General features: G+C 39.5%; 1 protein-coding gene across 1 annotated transcript in view; it reads right to left on the reverse strand.

Annotated features, from left to right (window-relative positions):
* Nucleotides 1–15099, reverse strand: part of IGF2BP3 (insulin like growth factor 2 mRNA binding protein 3) — a 149940-nt gene that overhangs the window by 10849 nt on the left and 123992 nt on the right. Inside the window, exon 10 of the mRNA XM_072764544.1 lies at nt 13580–13705. Coding sequence (XP_072620645.1) covers nt 13580–13705 — 126 coding nt within the window. The remainder of the gene's footprint in view (nt 1–13579; nt 13706–15099) is intronic.

Here is a 15099-nt window from a genome sequence, read left to right on the forward strand (position 1 = left end):
ACACATTAACTTCTTGGTCAGAAACACTTCACAGAATTCTCTCAAGACTGCTTACATTCCTATTAGGTAGGATACTATAAATTCCATTTTCAAGTACTCAGGTTGGTCCCTCAAGTATTGTAATGTGTTCACAAAGAGCCATGAAATAGTTTCAGTCTAATTTTTAATTTACCAAACTCTCCCTAAATTGTAAAATCTCGAACAATTATGTCAATAGTTTTGCTTTCAAGTATCCCAGGAACTAGGAAAATCTTTAGAAATATCATTTTAGGCAGTTTCTAAAAATCTCAAATGAAACAGCAACACTGGGCTCATTATTTATTTATTTATTATTTTATTTTATTTTTAACAGGATGTGGAAACAAATTTTGTGGTACCTAGTGTTTGTCTACCAAATGACCACCCCTCTTTACACATAACACAAAAATTACCAGGGGCATATTAGCTCCATCTTCTTGCTGTTAAGCCCAGAGTGCAAGCAGAGAGCATGGAGTAGTAGTACTTGGTACCAAGGGGTGTACTGGAGAGATGCCGATCAACAACAGAAACCCATGTCTGGATGAATCAGCCGTTCCACTTGTCCCTCAACATGCACGGTGCTGTCCCACCACAGGACATAGTACTCACACTGTTTGGTAGGAATTTTTTTTAGTAGTCTTTATAGTGTCCTTCCTCTGAAGCAAAGATTTTTTAAAAAACTAAATTAGTAAATAGAAACACACTGGAACTAACAAAAAGGCTGGCTTGTTTTTTTTTTTTTTTTTTTTTTAAAGATTTTATTTACTCATGAGAACACAGAGAGAGGCAGAGCCACAGGCAGAGGGAGAAGCAGGCTCCATGCAGGGAGCCCGGCGTGGGACTTGATCCCGGGTCTCCAGGATCACACCCTGGGCTGAAGGCGGCGCTAAACCGCTGAGCCACCCGGGCTGCCCTGGGCTGGTTCTTTAAAGGAGAACCTTTTGTCGCCTATGTACCAGTTAAGAAATTGAAATGAAAAAAAGGGAACTATTAGATAAGACAAATAGATACAACATCTGTAAATCTGAAAATGTCAAAAACTTGTCTAGGAGTTATCAAAAATCAATCAGAAAAATTTACATTGACCCAAACAACTGTAACCTCTATACCGCTAATTACGTAAATAAAGTACCAAGCCCATAGAAGTTGGATTCTTCGAGGCAAAATGCTAAGAAGAATGACCAAACCTAGTGGAGAAGATGTGGAAAACTAGGTTAGGACAGGCAGACCCATCTCATGGGGCAGTGGGTGGAGGTCGTGGGAGATGGAGTTAATAAACCAAAAAAATAAATGGGAACATGCTACAAATAACACGTTCTACTTTGGTTCTTTAAGGACGCAGCTTGATCTCTCCCCAGCGTCACTCATGTGCCCTCCCCTCAGCCCATTAAACGGTACTCCTCCAGCTAGACTCACCACCGAGGACTTCTCTCCATGCATGTGCATGTGTAATTACCAATTTTCAACTAATTCAGGTAATGCTGCAATCTAACCTTTGCACAAAAAATTACGCCCTTGTACAACACTTCTATTACATAAATTCTCAGAAGTAAAACTGCTTGAGCCAAAGATTCCAAACTTCAAAATTATCAAGTTATGCAAAAACTTCTGTCCACACAGAATGGTAGGATTCCAGTCAAGTTATTCCTGGAACACGTGAGTGCTACTGTTGTGTTTAACATGATGGGAGAGGGATCCCTGGGTGGCGCAGCGGTTTGGCGCCTGCCTTTGGCCCAGGGCGCGATCCTGGAGACCCGGGATCGAATCCCACATCAGGCTCCCGGCGCATGGAGCCTGCTTCTCCCTCTGCCTGTGTCTCTGCCTCTCTCTCTTTCTCTCTGTATGACTATCATAAATAAATAAAATTAAAAAAAAAAAAAAAACATGATGGGAGATGGGTGAGAAGCATGCTGAGGTAAAAAATTCAGGTTTAAGAAGGTAACTGTGGTCAGGGAGGAGGGGTATACAGGAGCCCTGTGTGGTGAGAATTTGTGAGTTTTTCTCTGTGAGGTACATCACCTCATCTACACCTGACAGCCCATACAACTAACAGAAACTAACAACATTTCCCTTTTAAAAATGAGAAAATTGAGCCAAAGAGATTAAGTGATTGGTCATATACTGACTAGTGTTGCGGCCAGCATTCAAACCTGGATTTCTCTACCTCTTAAGCCATGTTTATTTGAAAAGAAAAAAAAAAAAAAAAAAGGACATACCCTGCTTCCAACAGGTATGGATATGCTTTATGCTTTATAATACACACACAGCTGCATAAGTGATTTTTTAAAAAAGATTTATTTATTCATGAGAGACATACAGAGAGAGGCAGAGACACAGGCAGAGAGAGAAGCGGGATCCTCACAGGAAGCCCGATGTGGGACTTGAACTCAAGACCGCGGGATCGTGCCCTAGGCCAAAGGCAGCCGCTCAACCACTGAGCCACCCAGGTGTCCCTGCATAAGTGATTCTTAAGAAAGACTGCCGGGGGCACCTGGGTGGCTCAGTCGGTTATACGGTTAGATGTCTGCCTTCGGCTTATGTTTTGATCTCAGGGTCTTGGGATAGAGCCCAATGTGGGGCTCTCTATGCTCAGCAGGAGTCTGGTTGCTCCTCTCTCTCTCCACTTCACCCACCCCACCCTCCACTGGAGCTTGCACTCTTTAAAAAACAAACACCCCACTAGAACTCCCTGTTGAGGAGGTACTGCCTTCCCAGTGGTATCAGTCCTTCTATCTACCTTGGTATGACCTTCCTGAGTCAAAAGAAATTTATTTTGTGTAGTTGGCAAAGGTTTAAGCCTTTGATCATCGATGTGCAAAAAATGGCATCAGAGACAGTACATTAAAAATTCTTTATTTTGGGGGCACCTGGGTGGCTCAGTTGGTAGAGTGTCCAATTCAATCTCAGGTCTTGATCTCAGAGTTGTGAGTTCAAGTCCCATGCTGGGCCTAGAGCCTACTTTAAAAAAAAAAAAAAAAAACACCTGATTTTGAAGAAAAGGGCTAACTAAAGGTTAAAAATGATGTAAAGGAGGTCAAAAGGCACAAAATAAGTAAGTCATGGAAACGTATAGCTTGATAACTATAGTTAATACTATACTGCATATCTGAAGGTTGCTAAAAGAGGTCTTAAAAGTTTTTATCACAAAGAAAAAAAAAACCTATGGTAACGATGTTGATTTATTGTGGTGATCATTTTGCAATACATATATGTATCACATCATCATGTTGTACCCCTAAAACCAATGTTATATGTCAACTATACCTCAAAAAAAAACCTTACAAAACCTATAAAAAATAGTTTAATTGAATCCCACATACCCCCAAAAAATGATGCTCCAACAGAACAAGGGTCCAAAATCAACAGGTTTGTTGTCTCATCTGAACACACCTATTTTATTATGCCTGTTTAAAGTACTTTATGACTTAAGAGTCTCAATGTTTGTTTCAATGTTTGTTTCCACTGTGAGAATAAAATAACCACCTCACAGAGAAGTTGTGAAGAAAAAAGGGATGCCTGGGTGGCTCAGCAGTTGAGCATCTGCCTTCAGCTCAGAGCTGATCCCAAGGTCCTGAGGCCAAGTCTTCCATCGGGTTCCCCACGGGGGGCCTTCTTCTCCCTCTGCCTCTGTGTCTTTCATGAATAAATAAATAAAAAATCTTTAAAAAGAAAAAAAATCCAGCATTCCTTATCTTTGCCTGACAGTTACTTTGGTTTATCTCAAGGTGCTACTTTCAAGATCTACACCAAAGTCTGGTTTCCCCCTTTTTTTCACTAATTTCTGTAACACTGCAACCAAATCTCTAAACATAAACCTCGTGCCCCTATACAAATACTTCTAAGATTTTATATAACAGAAATGCTAGATCAGACTATTAACATTTCAAATTGACAGATATTCCTAAATTTTCATACAAATACATTTATCTTATGGTCTACGGATATATTATAGAAAGGGGGAAATTAAAAAAAATTTTTAAAGGGGGAAATCATTTTATATTAAACCATGCCTTTCACACTTATGAACAAGAAAGCAACATAGGATTTGAGGCTCCATGTCAAGTTTTCTATACATGAAAATCATCTGAACTGTGCTCTTCTAAGTCTCATCCTTGATCTGTAACCCACATGTTCCCTCCTACTTTCTGTAAAAGTCAACCTCAAATTCAACTCTAGGAAATATTACTGATGAAAATCACTGAATGCTGTTTCTTCAGCACATGTATGAACAGCTGTAGTACTTTCCTTACAACGCGGTGTCCGTGGTGTTTCCCAGGATGTCGTAATACACCGCAGGTCTTAATACAACTGTTGGCTACACGAAGCCTCCCTCATGTCTCTGTAAGTGCTCTTAGAACAAATAACACCAGCAGACAAATAACACCAGCAGAGGGTTTGGTTTGCCGTGCCAGTCAACTCTGGACTGAGGTGTGTGATAAGGGCCTGTCCTGCACAGCTTGGCCGAATCTCTTCTGTTCCTATCACCAGTGAAGAACACCAAACGAGTAACATTAGTTCACGTACCATGACTCACAGCCTGCCACCGTGCTCTGCCACGACCATGTTCCATCTATTCCAGGGGACACTTTAAGGTCTTTCTTTTTTAACAACTGAATTGATGCTAACATTGACCATAAATTGTTCTCAATGTTAATGTTAATCTATTTTGTCATTTTGGTCTGTGTGGTAAAACTACCTTAAAAAAAATTAAGATTAATTTATCAAAGATAGAATCTAAGTATTTTATCTCACTGAGAACATCTATACCATGCTTTCTTTCTTTCTTTCTTTTTTTTTTTTTTTTAAGATTTTATTTATTTACTCATGAGACACAGAGAGAGAGAGGCAGACACACAGGCAGAGGGAGAAGCAGGCTCCATGCAGGGAGCCCAATGAGGGACTCCATCCCGGGTCTCCAGGATCACGCCCTGGGCCGAAGGCAGGCGCTAAACTGCTGAGCCACCCAGGCATCCCTATAACCATGTTTTCTTCTGGATAATACAGAAGAACAATAACACTTTTGTTTTTGGCCTGACAGTGATAAAGACCTTTTTAATGATCAGAATACACCTAATGTGTAACTCGCCCAGATCTGTCCCACTGCATTTTGCCATGACTGTGTGATTATTTGTTTTCTGGGCCTTGTTCCAGAAAGGTTTTAGGCTGCTTAGAAAATACACATAATCTAGAAGTAAAACAAAGGAAGCAAAGAAATAAGAGCATAGGGACCTGAATATAAAAGATGAAGCCAGGAATGTTGTTCTTATGTATATTTGGCTTTAAGCTTCCTAGCAGCTAATTTAAAAAAAGAAAATCAGCTGCATAATTGAGTGTGCCTGGAAGAGAAAAACTATCCATTTGCTTAGTAAAAAAACAAAAAAACAAAAAAAAAAACCCACACTTTTCCCGGGACTGATCCCAGAGAGCAACTTCTCCCTGTCTTCAGAGGACCAATGTTAACAGGCATCATCCTTGGAACAAAAGCCAAGAAGCTTTGCAAGCACAGCGTGGGCATGTGTCTTAGCCTAGAAGATACTGAGACAACTCCGCCAGGAGAAAAGCTCAAACCTATTTTGTCACCTCAAAAGCTGAACAAAAGCAAAATAATCTTTCTGACACAGTGATGAAAGGCCATCAACACTTTTTTTTCATTGATTTTTAGGGGTAGGAATGGAATAAAAGTTAACACATCCACTATGAAGATTAAGAACAAATTTATAGGTTGTGTGAGGCTTTGGAAAAGGAGTGGTGGTCAGTAGAGAAGGGCCAAAGGACCAAATCTTAACAGAAAGAAGGTGTAAAGATATGAAAGGATCCGTTTTACAGACAGAAAAATGTTCTCTGCTGGGATGAAAACAGGCACAATGGCCTATCAAATATAAAAAGCAGTGTTAGAAAGAAGCAAACTAAACATACCAAGAGGTGGTGCTCCACACGGATGGGCAGGGATGTGTACTCCTGGCAACAGGGTCTTAAAATAAAAGTTAACTCATCAGATGTCGAGGCGTGACGAAGACATTTCTGACCATCACCCAATTTCCTCCAGGCCAATTTCATATCCACTGAGCATGCACTTTTAAAGGAATTTTTCCTCTGGGAATATAAGGCACCTCACATAATTATCCTATTTGACTAATGGCTTGTGGCACAAATTACTGTTGTATAGAGTTCTGCATACTATGCCATGCGCTTCCAGGATTTGTATATGCAGATAATTTTATTTTTACTTAACAAAATTAAGAAGCCAGAACAATGGGTTATGATCAAGCTTTAAAAAACTCGTCAGCAGGGATCCCTGGGTGGCGCAGCGGTTTAGCACCTGCCTTTGGCCCAGGGCGTGATCCTGGAGACCCGGGATTGAATCCCATGTCGGGCTCCCGGTGCATGGAGCCTGCTTCTCCCTCTGCCTATGTCTCTGCCTCTCTCTCTCTCTCTCTCTGTGACTATCATAAATAAATAAAAAAAAAAAAATTAAAAAAAAAAAACTCGTCAGCATTACCCTTGTTACAATTCTTTGCATTTAAGCTAATGTTCACTGCATTACCCTTTACCTTTCTTCCTAAACCTTCAGAGGTGAAGGACAGTCACATGACCCAAGCTGCTTCCCAGTGGATTTCTGCCAGATGCCTATTGGCAAAACTTCCTTTGGACTTCTTGGCAGACTCTATGTTATAGCTTGAAATAACATAAGAACAAAGCTGCTCAACTGAAAGTTTGCGTAAGTGGTGAAGTCTGCCAATGAGTAATTCCTAATCATCTATCATGAGGAGATACAAGAATGAGCAAACAGTAAGGTTAAGTGTATTTACTTTGTGGGGAACAGAATCTAAGACATCACAAAGGCACGGAGACTCGCCTGCCAGCCAACAAGACCAGCCTTCAGGAACCTGGAAGGATGCCAGTGTTTCCCTTTGGTTTGTACAACAGATACTCCTGGGGGTTTTTGTTTTGTTTTGTTTGTTTTGTTTTAATGGATTTGGGTCTGGAACCGAAATTAGGTTTACTCAACTCCATGACCTCAACAGAGTATTTAAGTCTTAAAAAAAAAAAAAAAAAAAAAGGCAGCACAGAAAGTTTCTCCCCATAGCTAAGTAACCAAGGCCTCCTAGAGGTAATAAGTGTATACAGTAAGTTATTTACTCAATTTTTTTTTACTGACAAAAGAGCTGTACCTATAGTAAGAAATCCTAAGAAGTAAGGCTAAGAGAACTGATCTAAAAATCCCTTTCAACTCATAATTTTGTTTCTTAAAGAGCACCTTGAACTAGCTAAAACCTAAGATGTTCACCTTTCTTGCCTCTTCGAGAAACAGAAAGCAATTTTAAGATCATGCTATTGTTCTGGAGACTTCTGGGAAGATTCCAAAGACACTATCACAATTACGAAGACAACAGCACTTGAGCTAACTTCTGCCAACCCAAACGCCAGGAAATAACATTCAGCTACGGATGCTCTTCTGTGCTATGCCAAGTTCAGCTCTTGCTTTGTTCAGGAGCTGCCAATTGCCTCTTCCCTACTGTTCAAGCATTTTTGAAAGGAGCATTTCTTGTCATTTCTAAACTCAAAGTTTGCCAATTAAGTACTGCATGAGCCAGCTGCTAGGCAGGAACTAGAGACTTTTTGTCTGTTGGAAGAACCAACTCTGGCTCTATTAGAAAAATATCCACCTGGCAGGTTCCAGTTAGAATATATTGTGGGGGGCGAAGAGGGGGGGTGGTAAGCAAAGTTCTGGAATGGAACAGAAGCAAGAGATTTATCCAAAGTCAAGGTGCATCAATTCTCCTTTCATGTTACAAAGCAGCAGTGAGAAAACATGAGTAGAAAAATGAAACAACTCTAAAAGAAAGAGGAAGCAATACATAAAGAGAGAGTCTTTGAAACATTGAGTCATCAAAACCTCCTTCTTACCAGGCGATATACACTGAAAGTAAAAGAGATCGACTGCTAACCTACAGGCCATCAAGGATAAAGAGTCAATCTTAATAAGTAGCTGACTTCCCTGTGAGAGCTTCTAAGGACCAGCAAGCTTCAAACGGCAGCTGTAGAAGCCAGGCTGCTCCCGGACATCCTCACGTGCCAAGAGCAAATACCTGCCAACCTATACTCCTCTAACCCAGTTTTTACATAAATGTCATCACAGACCCTCACTGACCTACAATACTAGGTTCCGCAGAAAGAAGAAAGGTGAAGCCAAAGGGAATAAAAGGAATATAAAAATAAATAGTAAGGGAAAAAAATAATAAAGCTTTGGTAAATTTAATTATTGCCTTTAAAAACAAGTTTGTCTGCTTCAAAAAGTCAGATCTACTAGGTATGCTTAATGGTATTAGTGATCTGAGTTTAGAAAAAGAACCAAGTCTAATAATATATACAGTAAAGGCAAAGCTATTCCAACTAAGTGCCCCACAAAGAAGTTATATACTAGAATAAAACTTGTTACAGAGTTGTTCCCTTAAAATATTATATCAGGAAATTACCTCACAGCTATTTGGAAGTACAGGTCACTCTAACTGGTATCCAGAAACACAATACAATTCTCTGAAAATGATGTTTTCCCTTTGTTTTGATGTGAAAATAATCTGTAGGAGTGGAATCTGAAAGATCGAATTTTCTCCTCCAGAATCAATTTAGATTACTCCAGTTTTTTGCATGGTTTTTGTTTTTGTTTTTGAGAGAACTTAAAAGCTCACCTCCCCACTCCACCCCCAGCTCTGAGAGATTCCTTCTACAGGTAAATTTACTAAATCCAGTAGGGCATGTTTAGTCTTCTCTTCAGTTATAGACACTGTTTCCCAGCTTCTCTTGCAGGTAGATATAACTGATGTTATGTGCTGGCAAACATGACTAACCAGTAGAACTATAAAAAGCTATCGTCAGGCAGTGTCCTTATATGAAGCAGCTGTTGGATCTTTATCCTTCATCCTTGCTGGCTGGAATCAGACTCAATAGCTGGAGCTTGAGAAGTCACCCTGGTTTGGGAGACAGCATGATACCTAAACCACTAGGAGCACCTATCCTACATGATAAAGCATAACTACTACCAGCCTTGGACTGTCTACCCTTCATCTCTTCTGATGAAGAAGGAAAACTCATTTAAACCAATTTTTCTTCCTGTAACACACACTCAAATCTAATCCTGATACACATAGTATGCCAAAATATATTTAGAGGCATGAAAAGAGACATATGGCACCATCCCACAGACGTGTTTAGCCTGGTACTTGCCTCTGGGTTGTAATAAAAGGTGATCCAGAGAAAAGGGGACAAGTTTTTGACCACATTTTTTTTTAAGGGAGTGTGTGCAAGCAGGGCAGGGTTGGGGGGGAGAGGCCCAAGGGAGAGAGACAATTTTTTTTTTTTAAGATTTTATTTATTTATTCATAGAGACACAGCTAGAGAGAGAGAGAGAGAGGCAGAGACACAGGCAGAGGGAGAAGCAGGCACCATGCAGGGAGCCCGACGTGGGACTCAATCCTGGGTCTCCAGGATCATGCCTTGGGCTGCAGGTGGCGTTAAACCGCTGCGCCACCAGGGCTGCCCGAGAGAGACAATCTCAAGCAGGGTCCTTACCCAGCACAGAGACCCATGTGGGGCTTGATCTCATGCTACTGAGACAATGATCTTTTTTTTTTTTTTAAGATTTTTATTTATTTATTCATGAGAGAAAGAGAGGCAGAGACACACAGGCAGAGGGAGAAGCAGGTTCCATGCAGGAAGCCCGACATGGGACCCGATCCTGAGACTCCAGGATCATGCCCTGGGCCAAAGGCAGGCGCTAAACCCGCTGAGTCACTCAGGGATCCTGAGACAATGATCTGAGCCAAAATCAAGAGTTGGATGCTTAATCAACTGAGCCACCAGGCACCCTTTGACCACACTTTAAAATAAAGCATCAAACAAGCTAGAAAGAGCAACATACACAAGTGGTATGTATTTATGCTTATCCCAAGTATTGTCTATGTGCATTAGCCTTGATATTTTTTTCTAACATTTAAGTCATCCTTCCATAGAATAGTAAATATTCTTTGCAGAACAGCAGTTTGACAATGAATGGGTAACAAACTCCTGATGACCTTTACAAAATCATGAATTTCTGAGCTTCCATCTGCTCCCACTGAGATTTTGATTTATGTAAGTCCAAGGTGAGGCACAGGTTCTTAACCAGTTAAGAAACAGAGCAACTGTTGTTAACCTTGGCTATCGCCACACTGAAGTCAATTGGAGAGGTTTCCAAAGCAGTGATACCTGAGTCTCACCTCCAACTCCTGCCCTGCGGGGGGACGGACTCTAACACAAAAGATCTAGGGTAATTCTAGTGTAAAGAACAAAAAACTATTTTTCCCTTGTAAAGCAGAAAGTGGAGAAAGCTATTCTTTACAGAATATTGCCAATTAATAAATATAAAAGATGGTAGACATAAAAATAGTAATATGATGGGCAAATGTCAGCAATAGATATTAAACCCACTGGGGGAAAAGACTGTTGGGGAGCAAGATACTATTCTCAAAGTACTATTAAGATACTATTCTCAAAGTACAATTGATAATACCTTAATCATAGATGGGAAAGGTACCTTCACAATGCAGAAATCGGACAGACACTACCTTAAATGTATGATCAAACAACATGACCAACAATGAAACACATGACATTATCTGCTTCCCAATGAGACACAGAGAAAGTATTCCTGCTCCCAAAAAAGGTACAACTCTAAGCCTAATCATGTAGAAGCAGTCAGTCAAATCCAAATTCGGTGACACTCTAACTGCTATCCTGGATTTTTCAATGCCATAAATAAACAAGGAGGGGTAGGGAGTACGTGATACCACATGGGATGGACTCCTGCTAAAAATATAAAGGGGATTAGAGAGACATGACAACTAACTGCAATGCTTAATCCTTAACTGGCTGCTTTATTGAAAACACAGCTATATAGAACATTATTGGGGAAACTATGAAATTTAAATACAGACTGCATATCAAATAATAGCATTGTGCCAAATTCTTAACAGTGAGATGATATAGTGGTTAACATCAAGGTGAATTCCTTTGGGAGAATAAGTTTAAAATAGCACAATTACCTTTAATTACAAAGTTTGTAAAAATATATACCAAATTTCCAAGACGGGAATACCTATGTATTTGTAAAAGGAAAGGCAATTGCAAGCACATATTTTTGAAATCCACAAAAGCAAAGGTTTCTTCCCTTCTGAAGAAAAAGTTAAGATTATGGGAATAGTTCTCCTTTCCCTTTAAGTTTTCTCAATAATTCCTGACACATTCTTTGAGGTCTAAGACTAATATGCAGAGATAAAGTTAGTAGTTTATAGGAAAATAGAAAGAACACACTCATCTGCAGCAAGCACATGCAATATCAACATAATTTATCAACCATTCCAACTACAGAGATGATAGATTTGTCTTCTTTCTTAGCACTTACTGTTTTGAGTGGTACCTCCTGCACCAATTCAGAGAAATGTCCATGTGTGAAGTTGGGAATTCTATTATATCACTGCCTAGCATACACATAGAACAAAATGCCCACTGGAATTCTGCAAAGAACTTGGATTGATAATATTGTCCACATTTTATCTCTTAATGAAGAGAATTTCCTTTTCCTGCCCGTGAAACCACCAGACCCTCAGGGGTTCTGAGCTCTTTCCATCTTGCAGTGTTTCTACCTTTACTACAGCTTCTCCATTTTCTCCTGATCTCACTGGCTGCTTCTAATTACATCTAGCTGATTTAATTTTAAAATCTTGGGAAAAGCAAAGACCACCTTTTCCAATTGCATCTTCCTTACATTTACTTTTGATTCGCTTTTATTAAAGCTCACGGACTCCCTTCTCCCATTCTTAAAACAAAATCTCTACTTGCTTAAAGTACTCAGACATTTAAAATCATAAAAGTCCTTTGGAAATAATGTTTTCAACATACTTTCACTTCTCTTAAAATAATCCTAGGGATACATGTGCCCTAAACTTAGTAATATGACAAATGCATGTACTTCTAATAAAGAAACTAGCAGCCATATTAGAGGTTAAGGCCATATTCTCTCAAATTCCTATTTTAGGTTTACTTTTACCCTCCTCTGAAACTTTTCATATTATTGAATTCTGTAAAAACTAGAAATGTCTGACTCAAGAGTCCTTAGAGATAATTCATCTAGTTCAGTTTCTTCATTAAGCAAGTAAGAAAACAAACCCAGAGGGAAGAGGAGAGTGACCTGGGGCGATACAAAGTGCTGGCAGAGCTAGGCTGGACTTGGGCTCTCATCCCAGGGATCCTTTCCTCAGCCCCTCTAAGCATCAAGGTATAAACATGTCAGCTACTTCACAGCACCTTTAGCTGTGTTGGAAAGCTTCAAATAATGCATGATGAATCTATTCACACTGATACACAGTTGAAATTTTGATGCCTATACACAGATTAATGGGCTTTGTTATATGGCTTCCAGGGCCAAACATGTTCAGAGTGGCAGGGGAAAATACAAATGTTGCCAACCATAAAGGCAGAAATACTGCAGAAGGAGGCCAAGGTTAAGGACAGGCCAAGGAAATTCTCCTTCATAAAAGGATAAAATATGAACAATCTCAGCAATCTGTGTTCTCTGTACAATTCCAGAAGCATTTTACTCTACATGTAGTCTGGGCAATGTTACAATGGAATGCCCAGCCTATTCCAGATGGACAGTCTCCTAAATTGGTATAGAAGGTACTACTCAAAGCATATATTATAGAAGAGTCAAACAGGAAGGGGGAGATGTAAAAACAAACCCATGAAGGAAGATCCTAGAATTTTGCCAATTTTATTTCACCTGTTTACCTCCAGTTTTCTCTGATTATTAACAGAACTGTGAACTATTTTTTTTTAAATTACTATGTAAAGTATCTGCTAGGTTGCAAGTATTTTTTTTTTTTTTTTTGGTTGCAAGTATTTTTATACTATCACTGGTCTCCCATTTTTGACCTTAGGAAAAATGTTATTCTTCAAAAGCAAATATAAAAATAAGGTTCTTTCTTGACAGTTTACCTCTTTACAAAATGAATAAAAGCAGTTTAATTGTGCGTGTGCAGACGCATGCACACACAGATCTGTGAACAAAACCATCTTGAGTTCACTGTTTAAAAACACACTCAAAATGGAAAACATGTCTTTATTGACCTTTCATAATAGTTAATTTCCAAGTGAAATTAAAGACGAAGGAAGCCTTTTAAAAGTCCTTTCCTTCAACTTTTGGAAATAACTTCTTTCCCCACCCCAGAGTCTTAAATTTTTTTGATATTTAAAAACCAATGCTGACAACTCTATTACCCCCAAAGTTCAAAAGGATAATTCATATGTCCACTCTACAGAGGGGTAGGTAACAAGGTTCTACTGACAGGAACTGGTAAGCAGATGCTGGCTCTCAACTGAGAAATCATGTGGGGACCAGGTTTTACATTAGAATATGTCCCAATTAGCATTTAACATTACACTGCTTGAGGGCAACAAAGTCTGACTGTGTCCCTCTGACTGCATCCCACTCAACCACACAGAAAGCCAAGGTTCATTATCTTACCTCAAACTGTGGGTAAGGAGGAGTCATAGCTGAAGGGGGCCCTGAGGTGGGAGGTGGCATCCCTGAAGTGGGTGGGAACAGACCCAAGGCATTCAGATTTAATCCAGGAATTAAATGTGCTTGAAGCTGCAATAGTAAAAAGGTCCCTCATTTTACAATTTAAAAAATCAAGCGTATTTATGTGACAATATTCAGATTGTGACCTCCTCTATAGTAAAGAAAAAAATCATCTTATGACTCAAATTTTAGAACAAAGCAGATGTTCCAAGTAATTACACCTGAGTATATATCCGTTTATATTTCTTGATATTTTAAAATCTGCATGCTCACTTGCCCCCCTCCTTGATGCAAAGCTACACTAGCTTTCTCAAAGCAGGAAACACACCCTTCCTTTCCTTAATGATCAGCTCACACAGTGCTTAAACAAATATGTACTCTGTATGCTACGGTCACACAGTAAATACAGACTGAAAATCTTGCATTAGTTGAAGAAGTAAGCAAACAAGATTTGTGCATTGAAAAGCAAACCAGATATGTAGAACGAGCTATTAAGAGATCTTCACTCTTTGGATAGAATTTGGCGGCCGTGAGTCTAAAGGCCTGAAACAAAGTCAAGATCTTTGAAAATCAGGTCCCATCCCATGTAACTATGGCAACTAAAGCTATCTTTGGAGTAGATCCAGGAGCCAGAAAGGGGATTTTGTTCTGGTTGAATTTTATAGAGGTTAAGGAAGTGAGGTCTCGGAGATGACAGGGTTGAGATGTGAGCATACATGAGAATCTCTTTAAAAGGTGTATGGGGCTGGATGTACTTGCAGGGACTCTGAAACTTTGAATGAGCAGTGATGATGGGAAGGTAGGTCCAGAAGCCAATCACATGGGCTAGAACAATCCGCTTTCTTCTAGGTTCTTCTCACAAAAGGTATTCTATTATGTCCATATTTCCCTTCTTTTAGGTGTAGGGCCCAAATGAGGAGTGTTTTTTTTTTTTTTTTACCATTTACTTGAAAATTCAAAATGGACTTTTGAAATATTACATTTTCTGTACCAGTCTGTCCATTAAGAAATGCCAGCCATTCACTTTAATTGCCTTCACTGTGCTAGGTTGTCATTTTTAATTCTTTTGTCTCCAAAGTTTATGACTAACCAAGTTTTAAATTTGAATTCTTAACAGTTGCTTTTTATATTATAATCTCAGTCGTATTGTAGGCACAGTAGCCCCATTTTACAGATGAGGAAACCCATGCTTGGAGACTAAATAAGTGGTCCAAGTGAATAGAACTGCAACTAGTAAGTGATTGAGCTGGGACTCAAACCCAGTTTACATACCCACTTCTTAAGCCCACATTCTTACTATACTGATCTTCAAGTTAATACAGGAAGATATCAACCTTTTTAGGTAGGTATTAGCCTTCAATAACAGATAAGGGAACTAAGGCTAAAAGGCTAATATGCTAAAATCACAGGGAGCCAAGCCCTCTTCCCAACTACCCTAGGGCACACTCACTATGGTGCTAAAA

This window comes from Vulpes vulpes, chromosome 7 (assembly GCF_048418805.1).
Source record: "Vulpes vulpes isolate BD-2025 chromosome 7, VulVul3, whole genome shotgun sequence".
Classification (NCBI taxonomy): domain Eukaryota; kingdom Metazoa; phylum Chordata; class Mammalia; order Carnivora; family Canidae; genus Vulpes; species Vulpes vulpes.